A 25,197-nucleotide genomic window follows, 5' to 3' on the forward strand; every position below is an offset into this window, starting at 1 on the left:
TGGGGAGGGCAGGGGGCGGGGAGGAGGAGGAAGGCGCTGGCGGGCAGTGATGGCGGCGGGTGATGGGGACGTGAAGCTAGGCACCCTGGGGAGTGGCAGCGAGAGCAGCAGCGACGGCGGCAGCGAGAGTCCGGGCGGCGCGGGAGCGGCAGCGGAAGGGGGCGGCTGGGCGGCGGCGGCGTTGGCGCTTCTGACGGGGGGCGGGGAGATGCTGCTGAACGTGGCGCTGGTGGCGCTGGTGCTGCTGGGGGCCTACCGGCTGTGGGTGCGCTGGGGGCGGCGGGGTCTGGGGACCGGGGCCGGGGCGGGCGAGGAGAGCCCCGCTGCCTCTCTGCCTCGCATGAAGAAGCGGGACTTCAGTTTGGAGCAGCTGCGCCAGTACGACGGGTCCCGCAACCCGCGCATCCTGCTCGCGGTCAATGGGAAAGTCTTCGACGTGACCAAAGGCAGCAAGTTCTACGGCCCGGGTGAGGAGTTGGAAGGGGAGGGGAAGGACCCACTACAGCTCAAGCACGACCCCCTTCGGACGGGGAGGCCTCTGGGCACCGGGTTAGTTTGCCCAGCCTTCTCGTCGCCTGGACCCCCGCGCCTCGGCCGCCGCACCTGGGACGGCCCGCCCCGCCCCTACGCATACACCGCCCCCCCGCAGCTGCGGGCACCTCCAGCTCTTCTCCCGAAACCAGGGTCCCCGCTGGCGCCCCAGCGACCAGCTCTCAGCATTCATCTTTCTTCCATGCCATTTCTCCTCGCAGTCTTTTTTTTTTTTTTTTTTGGCTGGATTTTTCAAAATCGTTACATTTGTCACCGATCAGCGCTGGCCCTTAACCTCTTTTGAGTCTCCTAATTCCTGGGGTGGTTGGGGCACCAGGGAAGGGAGATTTCTGAAGTTGGGACCTAAACTAAAGTTTTACGCTCTGTAATTCACAGCTTTCTTTTCCTTGCCCCCGCCCCACGCTCCTTTTTTTTTTTTTTTTTTTTTTTTGGCCACTGATCTTTTTCCCTCGCTGTATTGCTCTCCGTAAGGCCACGTTTAGGGGCATGTAAAGTCCCAACCCTCCAGTCTCTGAAGTCCGGACGAATAAGCAACACCTCGGACTCTTTTTAAACCAGTTTTAGTTCGGAGTTGCTTTCCATGATTAACAAGGTATGTGGGATGAGGACAGACCAGAATGCAGAGCTTATTAAAGACTGGTAAGGATATTCGCCCTGAGTTTTGGGGGTGGAGCTCCTATACCCAGCAGGCATGTCTCTCGTTTCTTTTTTCTTTTTTTTTTTCTGCTTTTCAAGTACACGTTGATAATGACTTGTGTTTTCACTTAGCAGAACTGAGGAGAAAAAACTTAGAAGAGTCGTAGATTCATACCCCCATGTGCCAGTTATGCAAGTTAAAGATTTTTAGAAATTTGTTTTCAGAGAACTTTGTGTAGGGTAGTTGATTTAGAAGCCCTTGTTTTACAGTGTGGTTATAGCATACATTTTGGATTATGTTAATAAACTCCAGACTCATGGAACCTGTTGGTATATCATAGAGTTGAGCAACACTGTACATCCTGGTTGTGCACTGATTAGTACTAAGCTTTAAAAAAAGAAAAGTGGTGACTACAATAAGAATAAATAATTAAATTAGAGACCTAAAGTGACCTGGTATTGGAGAGAGTACATCCAAGCCTTAAAGTCACAGGGTTGGCAGTCTGGAAATAAGCTGGTTTTCTCCTTAATTTAATCTCTAAGTGTTTGAGATTTATTGACACTTAAAAATATATACTTCTGATTTCAGTGGTTGGTAGCTGGAAGATATTTTAGAAGTGCTTTGGTTTGTAGTTTGTTCATTGGACTAGAGATAAGAAATAGGAGATTTTTGTTGTTGAATTACGTAATTTATTTCTTAGTTGTTTGTACTTCTGTGTATATATACACATTTAATCCAACCAAGTGAATACATAGCTTACAGAGTTTTTGCTTCTAGTTATATAAATGTGAACACAAGGTGTCTACTGAAATCTTATATCAGCTGAAATGGTTAATACATTTTTGTTTACTTAAGCACACGTGGGACAAGAGAGCAGGGCCAAAGTACAGTATTTAAACAGGCCAAGTGAAGTAAACTTTTTTTAAATCAAGGATTTACACAGCATTTTATACCTAGTTCAAGCTTTTTCCCCATTAGTATTAAAATGTGTGTTAAGTGATTAGAAATCCTGTACAGGTTTAAATTTTTAATATAGACCTTACCCAGCTGAAAGATCAGCTTTTGTACCCTCTGTCTGAACTGCCACTGAAGAAGAAAAAGTATTAGTACAAAGAATTGTATTAGTCCTCACACATTATGCCTTGGCAGTATCTGAAAATAGCTAGGAGAGACAGTCATAGAGGCAGTTTGGCAGCCTCCAGAGGCAAATGTTTGTTCTGTGATAGAAATTAAAAATTAAAGCCAGGCGCGGTGGCTCACGCCTGTAATCCCAGCGCTTTGGGAGGCCGAGGCAGGTGGATCACCAGAGGTCAGGAGTTCGAAACCAGCCTGGCCAACATGGCAAAACCTCGTCTCTACTAAAAATACGAGAAAATCAGCCAGGTGTGGTGGCGGGTGCCCGTAATACCAGCTACTCGGGAGGCGGAGGCAGGGAGAATTGCTGGAACCCAGGAGGTAGGGGTTGCAGTGAGCCGACATTGCCCCATTGCACTCCAGCCTGGGCAACAGAGAGACTCTGTATTAAAAAAAATAATAAAAATTAAGAGTCATAGGTGGTAGATTGCTTTTTTATGGTAAGTGCACTGAGGGAGGCTCTTGAGATTACAATGGAGAAGTCAGTTTTAGATTAGTTTCTGCCAGTTCCTAGGTTCTGATGAACAACCTAAGAGTGATATACAGTTAGTATTCTACAGTTAATCAACAGCCTAACAGATATTTGAATATTTTATTATTGAAAGGAACCTTAAAGAAAGCCAGATCATTTTATGGGCTCAGAATATGTTGATATTGCATATTAATAGAAAATGTAATAAGTAGTACTTTTCAAAAAATCTTAAAGCCAAATTTCTGGCTGTAAAACAGATACAAGTTCAGTTTTGCTTTTAATTATTTTCATCCTCATAAATTAAGCAGTTTTGTAGCAGAATAATTCAGAAGCAGTAATTGTTAGTTTCTGTGCCTAACCAATATCTACTCTAATTTCACAGTAATGGTTTTAGGATTAAATTTTGTGAGATTTTTCCATAATGCTGAACATATGTTTATTTTTAGACATACATTTTTAAAGTTCAGACTCTTAATTAAATATTGACAATAAATTTGGTGGAGTATACACATTTTGGCAAACAGTTGGCATTAACTGTATTTGCAAGTATTAAATTTAGTAACAGATTAGGCGCTTGGCCAGCATGTGAGGAAAGTTTGGTCATGTAAAACCGAATATTGGAGGAGAAAGAAAACCAGATTTGTTAAGCATCCATTAATTTTTTTATCTCCATAATTCCTCAGTGAAGTTGGTAAGTATTGCTGCTCTACAGATGGAGAATCTGAGGTTTAGGTATTTTAGGTAGATTGGCTTGGATCACATGTATGTCTGATAAATCCAGATGGATATTACCACAAAGCTTATCTATACTATTTCTAGTAAACTGCATCCTGTGATAAACTTGTAGAGAATCTTTTATTTTTCTAACTCACCAAGCATAACTTGTAGAGAATCTTACTGTTGTTTTTCTGCATACCCTTCCTTGGTTCCCCTAAATCCAAGGATATAAAGCCTCAAAAAAACATGCTTTCGGCCAGGCATGGTGGCTCACATGTGTAATCCCAGCACTTCGGGAAGCCAAGGCAAGCGGATCACATGAGGTCAGGAGTTTGAGACCAGACTGGAAAACATGGTGAAACCCCAGCTCTACTAAAAAAAAAAAAAAAAAAAAAAAAAAAAAAAAAAAATTAAATAAATAAATAAAGGCCAGGCATGGTGGCTAACACCTTAATCCCAGAACTTTGAGAGGCCAAGGTGGGCAGATCACCTGAGGTCAGAAGTTCGAGACCAGCCTGGCCAACATGGTGAAACCCTGTTTCTAATTAGCCGGGCATGATGGTGGGTGCCTGTAATCCCAGCTACTCGGGAGGCAGAGGCAAGAGAATCAGTCGAACCCAGGAGGTGGAGGTTGCAGTGAGCTGAGATCGTGCCGTTGCACTCCAGCCTGGATGACAGAATGAGACTGTCTCTCAAAAAAAAAAAAAAAAAAAAAAAATACTTTTATGGCTTTATGTTATACTGCCCAAAATGGTGGCCCCAAGTGGTTAATTAAATGTAAATTAATTAAAATTAGATATAATTAAAACTTGAGTTCTTTAGTAACACCAGCCACATATAAAGTGCTCAGCACCCCCATGGCTACCGTTTTGGACGGTGCACTTAGGTTTTTTTCAGATTGTGAGACTGGCGTGCCACCTGTTGCACTAACAAGGCACCTTTTAGAGTATTTCTGTCTTCCCAGAGAGTTGTTGAAAATACTGATTCTAAAGGTCGGAGGAGGAGGAGGAAACTTCATTTATTGAGCTTAGTATCTCTGATTTTCAAACAGCCCTATGAGATTGCCCAAAGCCACATATCTAGTTGGTGGCAACACTAAGAATTAAATCCAGGTTTTCATAGCTTCAATCCTTCCCATTGTATCATAACATAGTCTATTCAGTTTCACATGTTTACAGAATCATAAGTTTTGAAGACTCAAACAGCTAGTATAATTTTTAACACTTTGATTTAATATTACTGCTGTGGAACTTTACTAAAACAGTGCTTTTATTTTTTTGGAATGGCAAAAAATTATACTTGACCTTTTTGATAGTTTATCTCGCGTTGTTGAAACTTATAACACTGCTGCTCCCTTATCCCAGGTAGAGTATTCTTTGACATATACCAAAGCTATATTTTTTCCAACTTACCTTTTAAGTTCCACTGAAAGAAAAAAGTCACATAAGAAGAACCCCATGAGATGCCTAATATTTAGGAGGTTGGGGAAAAAAACACATGTACCTTGAAGTGTTTTTCCTCCATTTTAAACTTTATCTTCAATATGTTCACTTTTATTTAATAGTTTAGTTTGCAGAATTGGAAACTCTATGTTTGCAGAGTTGCATCACAAAAACCGGACCCAATCTTACCTATTTCTTCATGGATGTCCTAAAGTTGACACTACCCACCTCATCCTAGCTTCTTGCTTTGAAGCCAACTGGCTTTGTTGTTTGGGCTAATGCCCATATGCTTCTGTTACCTACCAGTAAGATAAAAGGATTAGCCAGGTTTTCTGATGGTTTTTTTATATTCTGCTCAAATTTCTACTAGTTATACTTAGTTGGCTCTGAATTCAACATCATCCCATTGTTTTTAATCTTTGAGGGCATTGTATTTGTGTTAAATACTAAAGCATATTATAAAAGGATAGGTTGAAACTGGAAGCTATTATTCAGGGTGGAAGAAAGGAGTAGATTTAATAACATCTGGAATTAGCCATTCAAATTCTTTTAATTATTTTTTCAACACTCTGACATAGACCACTCCTTTCCCTGTGCACTCATGACAGACCTGACTGTATAACTCCTGTATTCTTTTGGAGCCTATATCCAGCCTCAGGATCTTTAATAATAGGATTTCAGCTCCGTTTTTAAATACTGAGAAAGACTTCCCTGGATTTCATTACAGTAAAACCTTAAGATATGAGAAATTGAGTTAACTGAGTCTTCAAAACAGATGTTTTCCTATCCTCATGGAGTTAATAGTCTATTAAGGAAGACAGGCAGTAAACAAGGATTTCAGTATGTAATTATAATCTGTAATTAAACATGCTGTAAAAGAAATTAATAGAATGGGAATAGAGGATAACAAAGGACTTTATTTAGATTAAGTGGCTAAGCAAGGTTACCTTTTTTGTGTTAAATTGTCAAGAAAAAGGACTTGACATTTCAGCAAAAACCTAACAGAGCCAGCCATACAAAGACTGGGTATGAGAATGTTCTGAAGTGAGATTATTACTATGCCTACTATACTGAGCAAAGCCATCTAGCAGTAGATCTAGAACTGATCATATTAGAAACATCTTTAATACTGTTGATTTTCAGATTTGGCTGCAGCCTTTATCTGATTAGTATTAACACAATATTTCATTTTCCATCCCTTTACTTTTAGTCAATCTGTGTTGTTTTATTCTTCTCACATTAATGACATATAGCTGGATTTTTTCATTAAATCTAATATTAGCACTGTGTCCTTTAATAGCTTAATTAGTGTATATGTTTTGTGATTACTGGTATATTTAGGTTTATTTCTATCATCTTATTTTGTGATTTCTCTTCACCTTACTTTTCTTTGCCTCTCTTCCCACTATTTTTCCTTCTCAGACTGATTTATTTCTTCCATTTTCTCCCCTCTACTGATGTCGATGTATTCTATTTCTATCCTTTTGGTGATTTCCTTAAGTTTTTGCTATAGCTGACTATCCTATGCTTTTGAATAATATAAGAATTTTAGCCAAACATCATTTTAGTGTGAATTAGAAAAAGCTGCCTCTTTAAGATACTTTACTGACATTTGACAGATTATTTCTTAATAAATAAGCAAAACTGCCATGACTACAAATATGGATAGTATCCCCTGCATTGTACATAGTCTTATGTTGAGGCCCTGGTTAGAAAGCTTTAACTCTGATTCCTCCCCCATCCTGTTTTCCACAGTATCACTATTAGACTTTAGTTTCACTATATTTTTTCAAAGTCCACCCTAAAATTGATGAAATTATCTTTTTAAAATAGTTCTTGTTTAAATTTACCAGCATGGTTATCATTTTTTAATTTACTGTTGTTTCTTGCATCTCATTTCTTGGTTTGGAGTTCACTTTTTATTTTAGTGAGGTATGTCCTATAGTTTTTCACTGGCAGGAAAAATTTTTTTGTTTGTCCTCACTCAGGAATAATAGTTTGGGTTCAGAATATAAAATTGGAGAGTGGGCCAGGCACAGTGGCTCACACCTATAATCCTACCATTTTGGGGAGACCAAGGTGGGAAGACTGCTTGAGCCCAGCAGTTCAAGACTAGCCTGGGCAATATGACGAGACCCTGTCTCTTACAAAAATATAAAAAATTCGCCAGGCATAGTGGCATGCACCTGTGGTCCCAGCTACTCAAGAGTCTGAGGTAGTAAGATTGCTTGAGCCCAGAAGATCAGTGAGCCTTCATCACACCACTGCACTCAACCTGGGTGACACAGCGAGACCCCGTCTCAAAAAAAAGTGTACATTGACCTTATTTTACCTCAGCTCTTGTCTTCCACTTGGTGGGGAGTCGGCTTGTAGTTTGTCTTTACTCTTGTTAATCTGTTTCTTCCCTTTGGTTGTAGTTGAGATCTTTTTGTCTTTGGGGTTTTCCTCTTTTACTAGGATTTGTCCAGGTGTGGTTTTGATTTTATTTACCATGTACCAAAGTCTACTCAAGTCTGGACATAATTGTCCTTTTTTTTTTTTTTTTCCCCAGAAAATTTGCTGTTACTTATTGCCTCCTCCATTATCTCTGTTCCTTCCTCTGGAACTGTTAGTAGATATACATTAGGTTTTCATCTATTCTTAATGTCTCTTAATCTTTCCTTATGTACTGTTTCTTAATAATTTTAAGCAAATTTACTTTAGTTCTTTAATCTGCTTCTATTTATTCTTGGAATGCCAGTTCTCCTGTTATATGTGCTCACTCCTCTATGATGGTTTGTTTCTTCATGTAGTTTATATTTTTTATTGTGAACTTATTATCTTCAGTAATTACTTTTTTTAATTTTGGAGTATTTCCTGTAAAATTCTATGAGCCCTAAGTTGTGAAAGTGGCCCTGTAAAGTGGTTTGGGTGTGTTGTGAAATAGGGCCTCACGTAAGTTAAAACAATGGTTTTTTAAATTAAGTAATACATGCTCAAAATAGAAAATTCAAAAGGATATACAGTGAAAAATAAGTCTGTTTCCCACAACTACTCCCAGCCACCAGGTTCCCTTCCAAAGAGGCAAAGGACCAGTATACGTATTGTTCTAGAGCTATTTTCGGTGCAAGTACAAGCGTGTGGATATCTTCCTTTCCCCCCACTCTAATTATAGTATACTATGCATACGCTTCACAATATTTTAATATCACAAGAGCCTTTCACATCAGTATAGAGAACCATCTTATTCTTTTAAATACATGCATAACGTTCTTAACGTTCTGTTATATGAATGTCATAATTTAACAGTCCACCGTTAACATTTGTTTTCAATCTCCTGTTGCATGATGCAATAAATATGTACATGTCATTTTACACATGTGTGTAAAATTATGATTATCAAGTAAATTCCTGGAAATAAAATTACTGAGGCTTGGGATATGGACATTTTTAATTTGGATTCTTGTTTCCGAACTGCCCTTCAGAGAGGTTAGACCAATTTACACTTGATGAAAATGCCTGTTTCTAACTTCTTGCCAAAAACGTGATATTAAGCTTCTTGGTCTATGTCAATCTGGGTTAAAATGGTATCTCAATATTTGTTTACATTTACACTTCTCATTTACTTAGTGAGGTTGGACTTTTTAAAAAGTTGAGTCATTTATGATTCCTTTTCTACAAATTGCTTATTCATATATTCTTTGCCACAGTTTTTCTTTTTTTTTTTTTTTTTTTTGAGACGGAGTTTCACTCTTGTTGCCCAGGCTGGAGTACAGTGACATGATCTCAGCTCACTGCAACCTCTGCCTCCTGGGTTCGAGTGATTCTGCTGCCTCAGCCTCCCGAGTAGCTGGGATTACAAGCATGTGCCACCACACCCAGCTAATTTTGTATTTTTAGTAGAGATGGGGTTTCTCCATGTTGGTTAGGCTGGTCTCGAACTCCTGACCTCAGGTGATCTGCCCACCGCAGCCTCCCAAAGTGCTGAGATTACAGGCATGAGCCATTGCGCCCAGCCTTGGCACAGTTTTTCAATCATCATATAGATCTTACAAATTTTAGTTGTTCTTTGTAAAGTAAATCAGCCTTTGCTGCAAATATTTTTTTTAGTTTAGTTGTCTTTTACTTATTTATGGTGTTTTTTTTGAACCACACAAATTTTTGGTTTTATATATTCAAATTTATCTTTTATGGCTGCTAAGTTATGTAGTATATTTAAAGACTTTATGCACTTAAAAATTGTTTTTAAAAATGTGTAGTTTTTTTAGTACCTCTATGTTTTCAGTTTTTTAGTTCCATTTGAAATTGATTTTGCTTTAAGATGTGAAATTAGAGTCCAAATTTGGTGGGATGGTGTGTGTTTGTTTGTTTGTTTGTTTGTTTGTTTTTGAGAAGGAGTCTTGCTCTGCCGCCCAGGCTAGAGTGCAGTGGCGCCATCTCGGCTCACTGCAACCTCCGTCTCCCGGGTTCAAGCGATTCTCCTGCCTCAGCCTCTCGAGTAACCGATATTACAGGTGCCCACCACTGCGCCTGGCTCATTTTTGTATTTTTAGTATAAGAGATGGGGTTTCACCATCTTGGCCAGGTTGGTCTCAAGCTCCTGACCTCGGGATCCACCCACCTTGGCCTCCCAAGGGGTTGTGTTTTTTAACAGAAGGTTATCTAGTTGTCCCAACATGTTTCCCCAAAAGGGGAGTAATCCCTTTTTCCCAATACTTGAAGTCATCTTGAGTGTTCATTCCTGTAGATATCTGCGTTCATACTATTTTTTCACCTTGGAATTTTCATTCTACATGGGTTGGATAAACTCAGGCCCCACTCCCATAAGTGGCACGGGCCTGGAGTTTTAATTTTTCCGTCTTTACCCCAGCCTACCCATGGACCCTGGAGTTAAGGCCATATGCTCAGTTCACAGTGTTGCTGGGAGCTTTTGACAGTAGCTCAAATTTCAGAAGCAAAATTGCATTTTCAGTCTCTTATAGAGTCATACTATTCAAGAGATTATTTAGTTTGGCCTCAACTTTAGGCAGGTAAAATAATTTTCCTAATTTATATTTGAGGGATCTAAGGACTACAGAAATTGAGACTTGCTCATTGTTACTTGTTGAGTGGATCCTCTAGAACCCAAGTATCTGTCTTCTTGAGAGGTTTTATTTCAGTTTTACCATACTGCATTCTCTCTAAAAGTCTTGGGACTTACTGGACCTAAGCATAAAAAAATTTATTAGTTCAGTTAATCACTTTTACGTATTGCCTCATTTGTTGATAGGCTCATTATAATCTTATTTGGAATAAATTACGCAATACTAAGTGTTATTAGTTACTGAATTTATAATCACAAAAGACTTGTCAAAACAGGCCTGAAAACTGCACTGTTGATAAACTTTAATTAATTAAAGTTCATCTCTCAGAGATGTGGTTTTTAAACAGTGAGAATAACTAAAATATCCCCTTAGAAACACAAAGGTAGCTATATAATCATCCTAATAATCACAGAATTATCTGTTACTACATATTTTATTTACTTCCTCCTGGAATTTTCTGTTTATTAAAGTAATATTTAAAACATTTTACAATGAACATATGTTGTTGCTGTTTCAAGAATATGTCACCTCATTCTAACTGATTATATTAAAGTAAGCAGTTTTAGGATACAGTAACTAATAGGTTTATTGAACTTTAAAATACCTTGACCACAAGTTGGATTGACTCTAAAAACTAAATGAAATCTGAATTCTGACTAGTATACTATCATGTTGGTTTTTGTTTTTTTTGTTTTTTTGTTTTTGAGACAGAGTCTCGCTCTGTCTCCCAGGCTGGAATACAGTGGCGAGATCTCAGGTCACTGCAAGCTCTGCCTCCCAGGTTCATTCCATTCTCCTGCCTCAGCCTCCCGAGTAGCTGGGACTACAAGGCGCCTGCCACCATACCCGGCTAATTTTTTGTATTTTTTAGTAGAGGCAGGGTTTCACCACATTAGCCAGGATGGTCACGATCTCCTGACCTCGTGATCCGCCTGCCTCATGTTGGTATATTTAACAATAGCTTTGAAATAAAATTTATCTTTAAAATGATGTCCTTGAATATTTGTTATGTAGGTACATTTCAGAGTATCTGCTTTGACTGAATAATGCTGTTCATTTTTTGTAGCAAGAATTTGCTTAAAATTGGGAGGCTATTTTTGGATCAGCATTATATTTTAATATTTGATAAAGCAACAGAATTTAATTCTTCTAGTTATTACTGAACTGTTAGTGTCTAAATGAGCCTTAATAATAAAAAATAACCAGATCAGTTTATGTAAACTAGCCTTTTTAGAAATAAATTAAGCTGGGCACAGGGAGGTTGAGGTGGGCAGATTACCTGAGGTCAGGAGCTCAAGCAAGACCAGCCTAGTCACCATACATGGTGAAACCCCCTCTCTACCAACAATATTAAAATTAGCCGGGCATGGTGCCACACCCAGTAATCCCAGCTACTTGGGAGGCTGAGTGAGGCAGGAGAATCACTTGAACCTAGGAGGCAGAGGTTACAGTAAGCTGAGATCACACCACTGCACTCCAGCCTGGGTGACAGAGTGTGACTGTCTCAAAAAAAATACTAATATAAATAAATAAATTATACCATGCAACAGACTTAAACCATTTCAAATTTGGTTTATTTGGGTAGCTCCCTATTGTTTTAATGTTATGAATAGCCAAGTATACTTACCAAAATATTAGAATTGGTAAATATTTTAAGTTTGTTATGTAAGGGGGTAATGGAATGGGAAGGTATTGCTGACTTTTCAGATAAGCTCCTGATTGTATTATGAATGCAGGGAAATATCCTTTTATTAGACCTCAAATCCTCCTTCCTCAGAGTAACCTATCCAGTTCCAACTTTAGTTCTTAATGTTATATTCTTTAATGACCTTACAGAAGGCTGGGCATGGTGCCTTAGGCCTGTAACTCTAACACTTAGGGAGCCAAAGACAGGAGGATTGCTTGAGGCCAGGAGTTCAAGATCAGCTGGGCAACAGAGAGACCTTGTCTCTACAAAAAATAAAAGAAATTAGGCAGGCCTGGTGGGCCATGCCTCTAGTCCCAGCTATTTGGGAGGTTAGGGCAGGAGGATCACTTGAGCCCAGGTAAGTAGAGCATACAGTGAAATATGATTGAGCCATGATCGAGCCATTGTACTCCATCCTGGGTGACAGAGTAAGACCCTGTCTCAAAAAACAAAACAAAAAAATTTGTTAATGGTCTTACAGGAAAGAGCATAGAAAACTATTACCAAAAAGACCTTTGCAGAAGTTAAATGCTTCCTGAGGGAAATTCTAAACATATGGAGAAGACAGCTTAATATAGTTTAGGCAGTAGGGGAATATGTTAATCACTGAATTATTCTTTTCTGTTCAAGAGTCAACAGAACATCATTTGTCTAGAATTTGGCTTGGGTTATTAACTGTTGACTCAAGTTCACTCTTACTAAGTCAATCATTCCCCCCCACCGTACCCCAGAAAGAGCATATTTTATGAAATTTTTTTTTATTCATTCAGTGTTGAAGCTTTCTTAGGGAAGTTGGTAGAGAAATTCATTAGAGAATGCACTGGTATATATTAATATACTCAAAGATGGAGGACTTTCTGATTGCTGTTTTTATAATGATTTTATCTTCTTTGTATCATTTAAATGTGTTCTATGGCTTATACTCTGAAGTGCCTGAAGTATATTAATGTTTGCAGGCCATGGAGATAAATACTATAATAGAATGCTAAGAAGAGCTATTGAGCAGAGCTTTTTTGTTACTTCTCTTCCATTTTGATTTAATAAATATTCGAAAATCTTCATTCTCTTGAAATTTTGTAAATAGTAAGATGCTCCTGTTTTCCTGGTTGTCACTCCGTCTTTGGACTTGTGAGTCTTCTATGTGTTTTCTTGAGATACACTGTTTGGAGGATTTAGGAAAGTGGAAGTAGTACTCCCAGTTCTGTCAGTAATTTTAGGCAAATCACACTGAATGCCTCTGCTCCGGTTTTTTATCTGCCGAGTGAGGAAGGCAAAGTCTGTCCCTTCCACTTTGGGAAATCTGAGAGGAAAGTGAGGTTGCTGGAAAATTCTTTCAAAAATTGAAACTATCATTTTCCATTTGTAGATTGTTATGGCCTTTATTAGTTTTATTTTTCCTTTTGTGTGTTTCACTTTTTGCTTTTCAAGTTTATAAGCATTGGTCTAGTCAGCATTAAGGGTAAACATAATGTTTATATTTTTTTTGTCATTGTTTCTCAGGAAATGTTATTTTTACACACACTAGTTCTCTGTCTCTGTCTCTCTCCTTGTCCTCCAGAAAACACCCATTGCCACAAAGCGTGTATTTTGCACACACATGTGCGTGCACACACACAGACATAACTGGTTAATACCCTTTTTTTTTTTTTTTTTTTTGAGAGTCTTGCTCTGTCGGCCAGGCCGCAGTGCAGTGGCGTGATCTCAACTCACTGCAACCTCCATCTCCTGGATTCAAGCAATTCTGCCTCAGACTCCCAAGTAGCTGGGATTACAGGCGTACGCCACCACAGCTGGCTAATTTTTTTAGTTTTAGTAGAGGCGAGGTTTCACCATGTTGGCCAGGCTGGTCTCAAACTGCTGACCTCAGGTGATCCACCCACCTCCACCTCCCACAGTGTTGGCGTGAGCCACCACACCCAGCCTGGTTAATACCCTTTTGAATGTCAGTTGAGATGATAGAAAAAGTTTGAAGGTTACGAATATTGGCCAGTGGTAAATTGTATTCCATATTCTTATATAGAAGACACATTTGAAAGTATAAAATGGTAGCCTATGTTAATAGACAGATAAAATAAATTACAGGTACACATCCATTCAGTGGGATAATGTATAACCATTCAATGATTAAATAATTGTTGATAGTCGTGTGATACCAAGTAGCAATATGGAAAATGCAATAAGAATAAGAAAAGCAGGATAAAAATGTACTTCACTGGAACTGTTAGCTTTACTTTCATGTTACTGTATCAATTCCTATTAATGTTACTCTTAAAATTATTGCTAATGCTACTTCTAGTTCCATGCAGTAAACTTCAGGGAATGAATTTCACATCTGGTTAACTTTATAGTACAGTGCTGTTTGCAACTCAAGTTAATACTCATAAATGCTTAGATACCTATTTAAGTGAAACCTCAATTTCTACTCTCAGAAAGTAGAGACTTTTTGACACATAACTTTCAATTTCCTAAATGCTTTTACATATGAATATAATCATTTCGCTCATTTAAAAATCAAGGAAGTTCTAGTTTTTTTCTGCTTGTTTGCTTATCAGAACATACTTTGTTCTTTTATTTATAAGCCCTCTTTTTCAGCACTCTGTTGTTGTTCATAATAGTGTCTTTGCCTACCATAAGTGAATCTGTTTGAAGGGTCAGAATCTTGAGTTTGGTTTTATTTGGAACTACAGCTAAGTCATTTGGAAGAAAATTATTTCATTCCTACTTTATGCCAGGCACAGTGCTAGGCATTGAGGATACAGAGATGAACGAATTGCTATTCTCAAGGACAGACCGTGGGAATGGTTTTTGTCAGCACATCAGTCATGCCATTTCTCCTCAGAGAGAACGGTACCTAATTATTTGGGTAAAATGCTAATTATTGCTTAATGTGTCAGTCCAGAAGAATTATTCCTTATAGCTACTTCCTCTGTTTCTCAAAAGTCATGACAAGTAAGAGCTATTATTTTCCCTAATGACTTTTCTTAGTTTATATAGATCATTGTATATATATTATGGTAGTCAGGTGATTTATTTTGAATATGGGTCTTTTTTTATTAAACCACTCAGCAAAGATTTATTAAATGCGTGTTGAGCACTGAACTAGTCACTGGGACCACAAAGATGATACAGTCTGTTTTCTCATAGAATTACAAACTTCATAAGGATAGCAAAGAGAAAATTGTTACAGATTCACAATTCAGCTGAGTCTGTACATAATACATGATGTTCTGTTGATTATTTTTATTTTTTTTGGATGCCACTATTAATTAACAGCAACCAGTAAACATTATTTCCTCTCAAGCAAACTGGCTTCTAAACCTAACCACTTAAGTTTTTTCTTCTCCCTCATTACCTCACAGTCTTCATTTTGAATTTAAGTTTGGGGGTATCTGAAGTAATTGAAATTGAGGGTTTTAAGATGTAAGTGAAAAGCTTTACTTTGGTCAAAAGGCAGATTTCCAACAAATTTCTTCTCTTATTCCATCTAGTATCTGTGCATGTTTTGAAATTAAGGATATATACAAATGTGAATTATGAGGGATTTTTTGTTTGTTTGTTGTTGTTTTGTTTTGTTTTTGTTTTTTACTTTTTCCTTTGAGACATTCTAAAATATTGTTAGGTGATCTAAATAATTTCTTTTCTTTTTTCCAGCGGGTCCATATGGAATATTTGCTGGTAGGGATGCCTCCAGAGGACTGGCCACATTTTGCCTAGATAAAGATGCACTTAGAGATGAATATGATGATCTCTCAGATTTGAATGCAGTACAAATGGAGAGTGTTCGAGAATGGGAAATGCAGTTTAAAGGTATTTTTATTTTGTTGGATTCTTTGGAAAATTAAATATTTGTTCAAAGAAAATATATACTATTTCACATGCTTTAAGAGCCTAAGGATGTCATCTGTTTTTGTTGCCATCATTATTTGATAATATTTTTAAAGATACCTAAAGCTGAGTGGAGTGGCACACACCTGTGGTCCCAGCTGCTGATGGGAATCCCTTGAGCTCAAGAGTATAAGTACTAACCTGGGCAACATAGTGAGACTTGTCCAAAAAAGGAAATTGCAAAAAATAGCTAAATAAAAATATGGTTGTTACATGTGATACTTATTTTGAAAATCCATATTTAAAAAATGACTTGTTACAAACTCTAAGCCTCATAAAAATTGTGATACTTGTAGTCCTTTAAAGCTTGTTCATTAAGGTTTAGTTTTTTTAAAATACAGGCTTATATTTAAAACTGAATTGATTACTGATTTCAATACTATAATTTATTCTAAAATGATTTTACAGGTCTTAACACTTGAAATGTAGGTAAAAAATATCGTTCCCCTTTATTATGCCCTCGTAACATCAGTTTTTACCACTTGTGTGATGCTGTCCCAGCTGTTTATCTGACCCCTGGGTCCCTTGGAACAACTGTTCTGGTTTGGCTGGGTACTGAGATGGGTCCTGGACTTAACTCATTTTTACAAAAGATGTCCAAGTGATTCTGCTGCAGTATCCAACTGAGAATCACTGGTACAGACCACTCTCTTGAAAAGAATTCCCAAGCCTTGTAAGTTCCCTAATCCTGTTTTCTTTTGTTCAAGCTTTACATGTGTATAAAGACCAGCCATGGTGAAGCAATTTTAGAATATTTACATAATATTCTAGTATCATATTTTATATGATTCTAAAACAGACAAATGCCTTTTCTCTGTGTAATGGAATAATGAAACAAATTTGATCACCACTGATTTTCTTTTGATGTATCTTTCAGAAAAATATGATTATGTAGGCAGACTCCTAAAACCAGGAGAAGAACCATCAGAATATACAGATGAAGAAGATACCAAGGATCACAATAAACAGGATTGAACTTTGTAAACAACCAAAGTCAGGGGCCTTCAGAGCTGCAATTCTTACTCCCTTTCACAGAATGTCCAGCGTCTGGGTTTGATTCACCTGCTGCGAAAAACATTCAACAAATTGTGTACAAGATAAATGAATATCACTATGAAGATTTGATTACTAGACATTATTTATGCTGCCAAACTCATTTGTTGCAGTTGTTTGTAATGTCTAGTGGGGCTTCATCATCCTGAAAAGAAGGAGACAGGGATTTCTTTAAAGAGCAAGAAAGTCACAATATTACTTCTTTTCTTTCCTTCCTCATTTCCTTCTTTCCTTTCTTCTTTTTCTTTCTTTTTAAAATGTATCGAAGACAACCAGATATGTATTTGCTACTCAAGTGTACAGATCTCCTCAAGAAACGTCAAGGGACTCCTCTGTCACATACTGTGTTTTTATTTTACCATTGGTGAGGGAGGCGACCTGATCAGGGGAGGTGGGGGTACACATCAATTTGAGTAGTTTAGGCTACTGGAACATTAAAATGTGAATTCCCAAACTTTTGTTTTTGGCTTTGTCAGGGAAAAAAAAAAATCTTTATAAATCTTTGGAAATTAGAAGAAGAAATTTCAGGTGGGTTTAAGTCAGAGCTAGTTCCCCAACAGAAAGATCATTTGAAACCAGTTTTTATCCCTTCTCTTTCCTTCCCTTTCCCTAAATCAAATCAATATTAATTGTGCCTTATTTCACTTAACATAGACTTGAATTATTTTTAGGGAAAGCCCCTATATGAATTCAGAAGTCACTACAAGCAGCATTAAGACTGAAGTTGGAATATTCTGTTGAACGTAAAACCTTGATATCATTCTGTGTATATAGAATGTAAAAGGAATATTCAGTGTTAACTGCCATATATGTAATATACACAAACTCAATTAGCATTGTGATGGCCAAATGCATTCCCCTGTGCTTTTCTGTTTTAAAAAAAATTGAAAAATCAATTCTTATCCCCAACAGCTGCCTAATTTTAGGAGTCTGACCCTCCACATCTCACTGGTGTGGGTGCATGGGGCTGTGGAGTGGATATCTGTATGGGTGTGTCTGAATGTGTGTGTGAGCGCCTTGGAAGGGACTCTTTCTGCAGATACTGTAAATACAAGTACCATTTTAATAAAGCATGTACAATAAACCAAAATAAGCTTGAGTTGGACTTTATATACAGAACTGTAAGCCAGTGCAATATGATAACAGTTGTAAGATTGTGCATTTGATTCAAGGAAAAATCTTGGAAATGAAAAGCAGGCACTGGGTAACCAAGTTGTACACATTGTACCACATTCAGCATAACTTTAGGAATAAATTCCACTTTGTAGAACATTCTCCAGAAATCTGAGATTATTCAGGTAAGAATTAGTATATTAAATGTACATCTTTTTACTTTATATTTGATGCCAACTGATTATACTAGATGTATTGAACACAAAGCATTAAAAGAATATTGCACTGATACTAAATTATTCTTTTAATAGGCTGAAAAAGCCTTTACTAAAAGCCCCACATATTTCAATTATTTTATTTCATTATGACTACTTAGGTTCTGGGCTGGGGACAAGTTCACTTAAAACAATTTTATTTAACAAGTCGCCAGTTAAAAGACTTCTGCTTTGTAGCTATATGCAGAAGCCATCAAACAAAGGGGAACTTTTAACTGCAACACTAAGCTAAAGTATGTAAAATGCTACATTCTACTCAGTCTTGGAGTGCTTTGTAGAAAGTCATCTTCAGCCAAATCTGCTGAAGACAGGTGTGGAGTGCTGGTAAATGCTTTGTGTTTTTATGTAAAATATTTCCTCAACAAAAAATGCTAAAAGTACATGTCCTCTGTAGTAAACTGATATCTATATATATGAATCATTCGAGCCTAAAGTCTGGTAATAAACTGTACTTATGACTAGAGAAACCCTAACTATTCATGCAGTAAAAGTTATGTGGTCTGTTAAGAAAAAATGAGTAATTTATGTTTTGGACTTGAAATAAACAGTGTTCTGTAGATAATTCCTCAACTTCAGTTGAATGTTTCTCATTCTCAGGTAGTTTTTCAGGTAGTGTTTGAATGAGGGGACCAGACAGTGCTGGTATTGTTCCTGTCCCTGCCCCCCATCCCTCCCCCCACACACTCTCCTGCTTAGCCCTATTTTCCAAACTTGCCTGATAATTAGAATTGCTTAAGGTACAGATTCTTAGCCTTCAATCCAGACCTACCACCTGCTAAGCCAGAATCTAAAGAGAATGGGCCTCAGAATTTATTTGTAAGGAATGCCTCAGGTAATTGTTATGAACAGAAACACTTAGGAAACACTAATTTTTCAAGTTAATATTGACCATCTTTGTCAGGCACTTGAAATGGCCTTACTCAGGTAATTTTGATCTGATTCCCTTCATTTGGTTTTGTGTCATTCAGGAGACTTCACAAAATTCTAATGTATGATTTTAGAAAACAGCAAATTTTGATAGTCTTTAGATTTTTATCTTTGGGTAGCATTTCCAAGTTGGCATATCTCCCACATTAAATCTATACTCTGTGTACTAGCCAGTTTCTCTGCATTAGAAAATGAACCCGTAACAGTTACAGATCAGGTTTTTAAAACCTTTACCATGGTGCTAAGGCTGCTTGTGTTTCCTAACGGTAATTCTACCTGCCTTTCTGCAGGTAGATCTGTTTCTGCAGGTAGATCTGCAGAATCCAACATTACACATACCTTTACTCACATTCTTGAAGCTAATTTGCTGAATTACTACTGGGAGATATTTTGTTCTGTAGAAAACTCGATATTGGATCGGGCTGTCCTCATCCAAGTATTTTACATAACCTCTATTGATAACTGGGAAGTGCAGCAAGTTGCTGGTAAGATGTGCCATTAACATGTTAACAGTGTGTAACTACAGAGCTTTTATGGATCAGAATAAGCGGGTAATACTGTAGCAAAGAATTTGTAAAACTTGCAAGTTGCTTTGAGCATATTGAAAATAAGAGTCATGGAATATTGTAACAATGATATTGAATGAATTGTTCAAATTCTTCTAATTAAAGTAGCAAATGCTTAAAAGATAACTTTTGAGTATCTATGTTCCATTAAGGTCAGCTATCAATTTTTTAGATGATATTCATCACAGATTATTGTTTATTTGGCTATGGCAAGAAAGTTCCAATAAAGACCTCCCAGTTTTCCTGTTTTTAGGCAAAAAGCATCATTCCTAGGCACTATCAGAAAAGCATGTACAGAAAACTTGTCATACTCCTGAGTCACTTTGAGTACCAGCTTTGCATTTGTTCTACCACCACTAGTGATTGAGAGAACATTTGGGCTACCTGCAATTACTCCATTCAAGAGAGCACTTGACATGCTGTGAACACTGGCTTATTCCCACAATTTTTCTTTTACTGTATCCACATAAGAAAACCACATCATGATGTTTAGTGTAAGAAGACTGATCAATATTTGCATATGCCTTTAAATACTCTGAAAGCATGATTTTAGTGACTGCATAGTGTTGTTCCCAAATAATAAAGTTTTTAATGAAACTGCAGGAAGCTCTGTAGCAGGACAAGAACCCCTCAGACACCAAGTTGTGGAAGGAAAGGGCTTTATTCAGCTGGGAGCATTGGCAGACTCACGTCTCCAAACACTAAGCTCCCCGAGTGAGCAATTCCTGTCACTTTTAAGGGCTTACAACTCTAAGGGGGTCCACGTGAGAGGGTCGTGATCGACTGAGCAAGCAGTGGGTACGTGACTGGGAGCTGCATGCACTGGTAATCAGAACAGAACAGAACAGGACGGGGATTTTCACAGTGGTTTTCCATGCAATGTCTGGAATCTATAGATAACATAACTGGTTAGATCAGGGGTCAATCTTTAACTACCAGGCCTGGAATGCAGTGCTGGGCTGTCTTACTGATTTCACTTCTGTCTTTTCTTTAACTCCTACTTTTCCTTTGAGGCAGAAATTGGTCATAAGACAATATGAGGGGTGGTCTCCTTCCTTATTCCTCCACATTAAGAACCTCACTCATTAGTGGGAGTTCTCACTTTCATCCTCACTACCCATGTCTTCTTGCAAGACAGATCGATAGTGATTCATATAGTACACTTGTGCTGAAGCATTTTGGTGAATTAAGGTAACGATGAAGCTTTTTATTTGAAGAAGTACAGGTAGCAAGTAAGGGAGCAGTAAGCAGGTTCCTATTACTATTATAACTCCTATTATAAGAGTTTTAAATCCTCCTAGCACTGGGAACCATTTTCCAAACATGGCCCCAGGATCAAATCCATGCCACACTTGCATGGGCACATCTGCCAGTTTTGTCATATTTCTAACTATGTCTTCAACTACTTGCCCTTGATCATCTAAGTGTAGACAGCAATTAGTATGGTTAAATTTCCCACAGACCCCTCCTTCAGCTGCTAGCAAGTAGTTGAGAGCCGAGCTATTTTGATAGATAGCATTTCTCATCTGAGGTTCTTGCTGGGCCAGAATAGTCAAGGCTCTGCTGGTTTCATTAGTGATTATTTGTAAGACAGCTTGTAACCGCATGATTTGGTAGAGCATGCAAGTGGGGATCTGGTATCTCCACAAGCCATCTTGTGCCCAAGTAGCAGGCCCATAGTACTGTATGATTCAGGGGGCCGCTCATCATATTTCCAGTCACCTATAGATATGCTTCTCTTTTCTCGGAAAGCATAGACTGGGAAAACTAGAAGTTTGCCTGTTTTTATGGGCAGTAGGAAAAAGGATGGGTTAAGCACACATCAGGCTGGTCACTTCCTGGGCTACGTACCTTGTGTAGTATAGCATTATACAAACAAGTTCCTTTTAGAGTCCCGGTACACTTATAATAACCATAAAATAATAGGACTGTAGCAACCTTTTGTCCTACCTTAGTGACTTGATGTATATACTGGGAATAGTCCTCAGTCTGAGGACTCCAAGGTTCCAGATTCAAGATACCTATCCAGTCTTACTGGGTATCTCTACCTGACTGTTCCTGGAACTTCAAGATAACTTGCTTCTGCTATTATCGTCTGTTAGTGAGCTTCTATACTCTCCTGACAGGTCTTCCTGCATCTCATTGTTCTCATTAAATGTATTATTCCTGTTAATCTAAAACTCTAATTTGGCCTTGTTGCTTCCCTCCTTAAAGGCCTTCAGTAATGACCGATCTTATAAAGAATCAAGACAATGCTCAGGGCCTTCTATACCCACCTCTTCACCAGTTGCCACTTCGCAGTGTGCTACATAAAACCACTTCCGCGGGGCGCAGTGGCTCAAGCCTGTAATCCCAGCACTTTGGGAGGCTCAGACGGGCGGATCACGAGGTCAGGAGATCCAGACCATCCTGGCTAACACGGTGAAACCCTGTTTCTACTAAAAAAATACAAAAAACTAGCCGGGCGAGGTGGCAGGCGTCTGTAGTCCCAGCTACTCAGGAGGCTGAGGCAGGAGAATGGCGTAAACCCAGGAGGCAGAGCTTGCAGTGAGCTGAGATCCGGCCACTGCCCTCCAGCCTGGGCGACAGCGCGAGACTCCGTCTCAAAAAAAAAAAAACCAAAAACCACTTCCAATTTGGTTCTGGGGTAGCTTCCAGAATATACCCTTAGCTACTTACTCCATTCTTCAGTCTGGATTATACTCTTCCCCACACTCAAGGAGAGGACGCCCAGTTGTTTTTCTTTTAACAAAGCACTATTCAATGCCTTTGAAATCCTACCTGGGGAGCCCTTTGCTCCCTTCTACTGTGTCCCTGGCCTCCAGCCCCACCTCCCTCACCACACAATTCCTTGCTAATTTGCTCAGTCTTAGAGACTCAGTCTCAGACTCAATGTCCCCAGACTGAATTAGGGAGCCCTCATTCTGTACTTTCATAATATCACAGGGCTACTTTTGTGTCATTGAATTTACTATGTTGTAATTATCTGTCTCCTCTGATAAGCTAGGGACTGGATTTCTACTCATTTTAGGCGCGGTGTTTTTCCAAAACTTAATATACTGCTGGCTACAGAGTGTTTGATCAAAATATTTTTGTTAAATGAATTGATAAAATGAGAGGGTAGACCAGTAACAGTAGTTTTTATACCAACCTCCAAGGAAACATCAATGTCTGAGAAGAGAGCCTAGGGGCTGCATTAGAGCAATACCTCTTTTCCTGTTTGTTTTTTATTGGGTTTACAATTAAGAATTTTAAGGGTTTTTATGCTACCAAAAAAAAAAAAAAGTTAGAAAGCCACGGGACTCAATGACCTCTGATACCTTTTCAGTTATGATTTTTGTTTTTGTTTTGTTTTGAAACGGAGTCTTGCTCTTTTTGCCCAGACCAGAGTGCAATGGCTTGATCTTGGCTCATCGCAACCTCTGCCTCCCAGGTTCAAGAGATTCTTCTGCCTCGGCCTCCCGAGTAGCTGGGATTACAGGCATGCACCACCATGCCTGGCAAATTTTGTATTTTCAGTAGAGGTGGGGTTTCTCCATGTCGGTCAGGCTGGTCTCAAACTCCCAACCTCAGGTGATCTGCCCACCTCGGTCTCCCAAAGTGTTGGGATTAGAGGCGTGAGCCACTGCACCTGGCACCTTTTTGGCTTATGAGTACAATTCAAGAGCAGACCCATGCAGTCATAAATATCTAGCATAGCTCAATGACTGCAAAATACAGATTTGTCTTCCTGACAACTTGATGAAGATGGAAACCACAGCGCAACCCTGACCTGAGTGCCTATGTAGTCAAAATTGTTCTGCAGCAGCTGCAGCTTAGACATCATTGCAGGAGGGGAGAGGACGCCCAATTGTTTTTCTTTTAACAAAACACTATTCAATGCCTTTGAAATCCTACCTGGGGAGCCCTTTGCTCCCTTCCACTGTGTCCCTGGCCTCCAGCCCCACCACCCCCAACACAGAGGCACTCCTTGTTGTTCCTATTCTATTCCAGTTGCAATTTAGAAAAAGACCAGTTAAAATGAGAAGAAGATTTAAATTCGATCTTCCCAAAGACAAACTGCAATGTAGTGAGAGTACAATGAAAATGGCCCAACCTGACAGGCTTTCCTGGGAAGCAATGCCTTTTTAGTAGGGAAAGACCTTTCGCCTTTAAAATAGTGCTAACAATGAGAAAGGAAAACAAAAGCAAGATAAGGTAGACAAGGTAGGAATAAGTAATCATTGTTATGTTAAAAAAATATAAGAGCAAGCATTTTAATTCTTTCTGTGTTTCAGAATCTGTAGTGAAAAGCAGGCCCTGGAGGGGGTCTGCTGCTTTGAGCAAGTTCTTAACTTGGCTGAGCCTAATTTTCCACATGCATGGAAAAGGACTAGTTCTAAGTATTTTTAGGTAATATATAATTGTCTTATTTAAAATAATCTGAATAACCCTTTGTTAATTATACTGATAGTCCTAAATCTGAAAAATAATCACTAGCTTTCCCACAGTTAATCTATCAGCAACATAGTAGTGATGTGTTTACATTTAGTCCCACAGCATCGATGCAATATTAAAGTTTAGCAACAATGCCAGGAGTCACCGTTTCCACATTTATTAATATTCTTACATGCCCAACTCACAACTCATTAGGACTATGGACTCGTGGGGTGGGGGTTATCCTGAAATCATTTGCATGACTTGATTCATTTGTAAATGAAATATCAGAGATGGAAGTGAGAGATTACATTGAATTGTGAAAACACCTCATTACTGACCATCTTCACTGTAGAACAGTAGAGTACATTGTGCATGTTAGCTATTTTTAAATTGGAAGCAAAATTGAAAATGCCAGATGATGGCAATGAGTTCACCAGTGTGTTTCCTGTTTAGCTTCACTAATTTGTTTGCATTGTTTTATTATAGTTGGCCTTCTTTCAACCATCACGAAATAATTCAGAATGACTTCACAAGCCACCTTGTGTTAGGCAAAACTAGTGATTAGAATGGCTAAATACATTGCAAATATACTGTTGAAAGATTTTCCTCAAATGACTGGTCAACTGAGTCTTAAAGCAAACTAAAACTTCAGTCATCCTAAATTTTTAAAATCAGTGCTCTTTGGAAATAGACGTGAAAAAATTCAATCACTAGACTCACATTCTTGAGCAGACAGAATTTAGTTCAAATTGGAATCTGCTCATGCTGGTTATTTTTGTATCAACTTGACTAGTCTAGGGTGCCCAGGGGTTTTGTCAAACACTAGTCTAGATGTCGCTGTAAAGATATTTGTAGATGTGGTTACAATTTATAATCATTTAAGTAAAACAAATCACCCTCCATAATGTGGATGGGCCTGATCCAATCAGTTGAAGAACTTAAGAGCAAACAGGTTTCCTGAAAAAAAGAAAAAAAGCTCTTCTTCCTCAGTATTTCAACACAGAAGCCCTGCCTGAGTTTTCAGCCTGTTGGCCTGCCCTGCAGATTTTGGACTGAAGACTGCAACATCAGCTCTTACCTGAATTTCTGGCCAACCAGCTCTACAGATTTCAGACTTGACAATCACGTGAGCCAATTCCTTTAAACAAATATAGACAGAGACATATTTAGATATCTATCATCACCTCTTAGTTCTGTTTTTCTGAATACCCTAATATACTATTTTGTTAGTAGTACACTATAAGATTTTTTAAAG

The 25,197-nt window shown here is 38.4% G+C and overlaps 1 protein-coding gene across 1 annotated transcript; it reads left to right on the plus strand.

Annotated features, from left to right (window-relative positions):
* Nucleotides 1-25: 25 nt before the first annotated feature.
* On the plus strand, nt 26-18,592 carry LOC105486093 (progesterone receptor membrane component 2). Its single transcript, XM_011748780.3, has 3 exons — nt 26-467; nt 15,356-15,511; nt 16,467-18,592. Exons 1-3 carry the CDS (start codon nt 50-52, stop codon nt 16,562-16,564), a joined length of 672 nt encoding a protein of 223 aa, XP_011747082.2. The 5' UTR covers nt 26-49; the 3' UTR covers nt 16,565-18,592.
* Nucleotides 18,593-25,197: the final 6,605 nt, after the last annotated feature.

The sequence above is a fragment of the Macaca nemestrina genome, chromosome 3, assembly GCF_043159975.1.
Source record: "Macaca nemestrina isolate mMacNem1 chromosome 3, mMacNem.hap1, whole genome shotgun sequence".
NCBI lineage: Eukaryota > Metazoa > Chordata > Mammalia > Primates > Cercopithecidae > Macaca > Macaca nemestrina.

Excerpts from the sequence above, each read along its gene's own strand:
- LOC105486093 (XM_011748780.3), top strand. The coding sequence starts at position 50 with ATGGCGGCGGGTGATGGGGACGTGAAGCTAGGCACCCTGGGGAGTGGC. Across the intron at positions 468-15,355 it reads CAGCAAGTTCTACGGCCCGG|CGGGTCCATATGGAATATTT; the intron begins GTGAGGAGTTGG and ends TCTTTTTTCCAG. Across the intron at positions 15,512-16,466 it reads ATGGGAAATGCAGTTTAAAG|AAAAATATGATTATGTAGGC; the intron begins GTATTTTTATTT and ends TGTATCTTTCAG.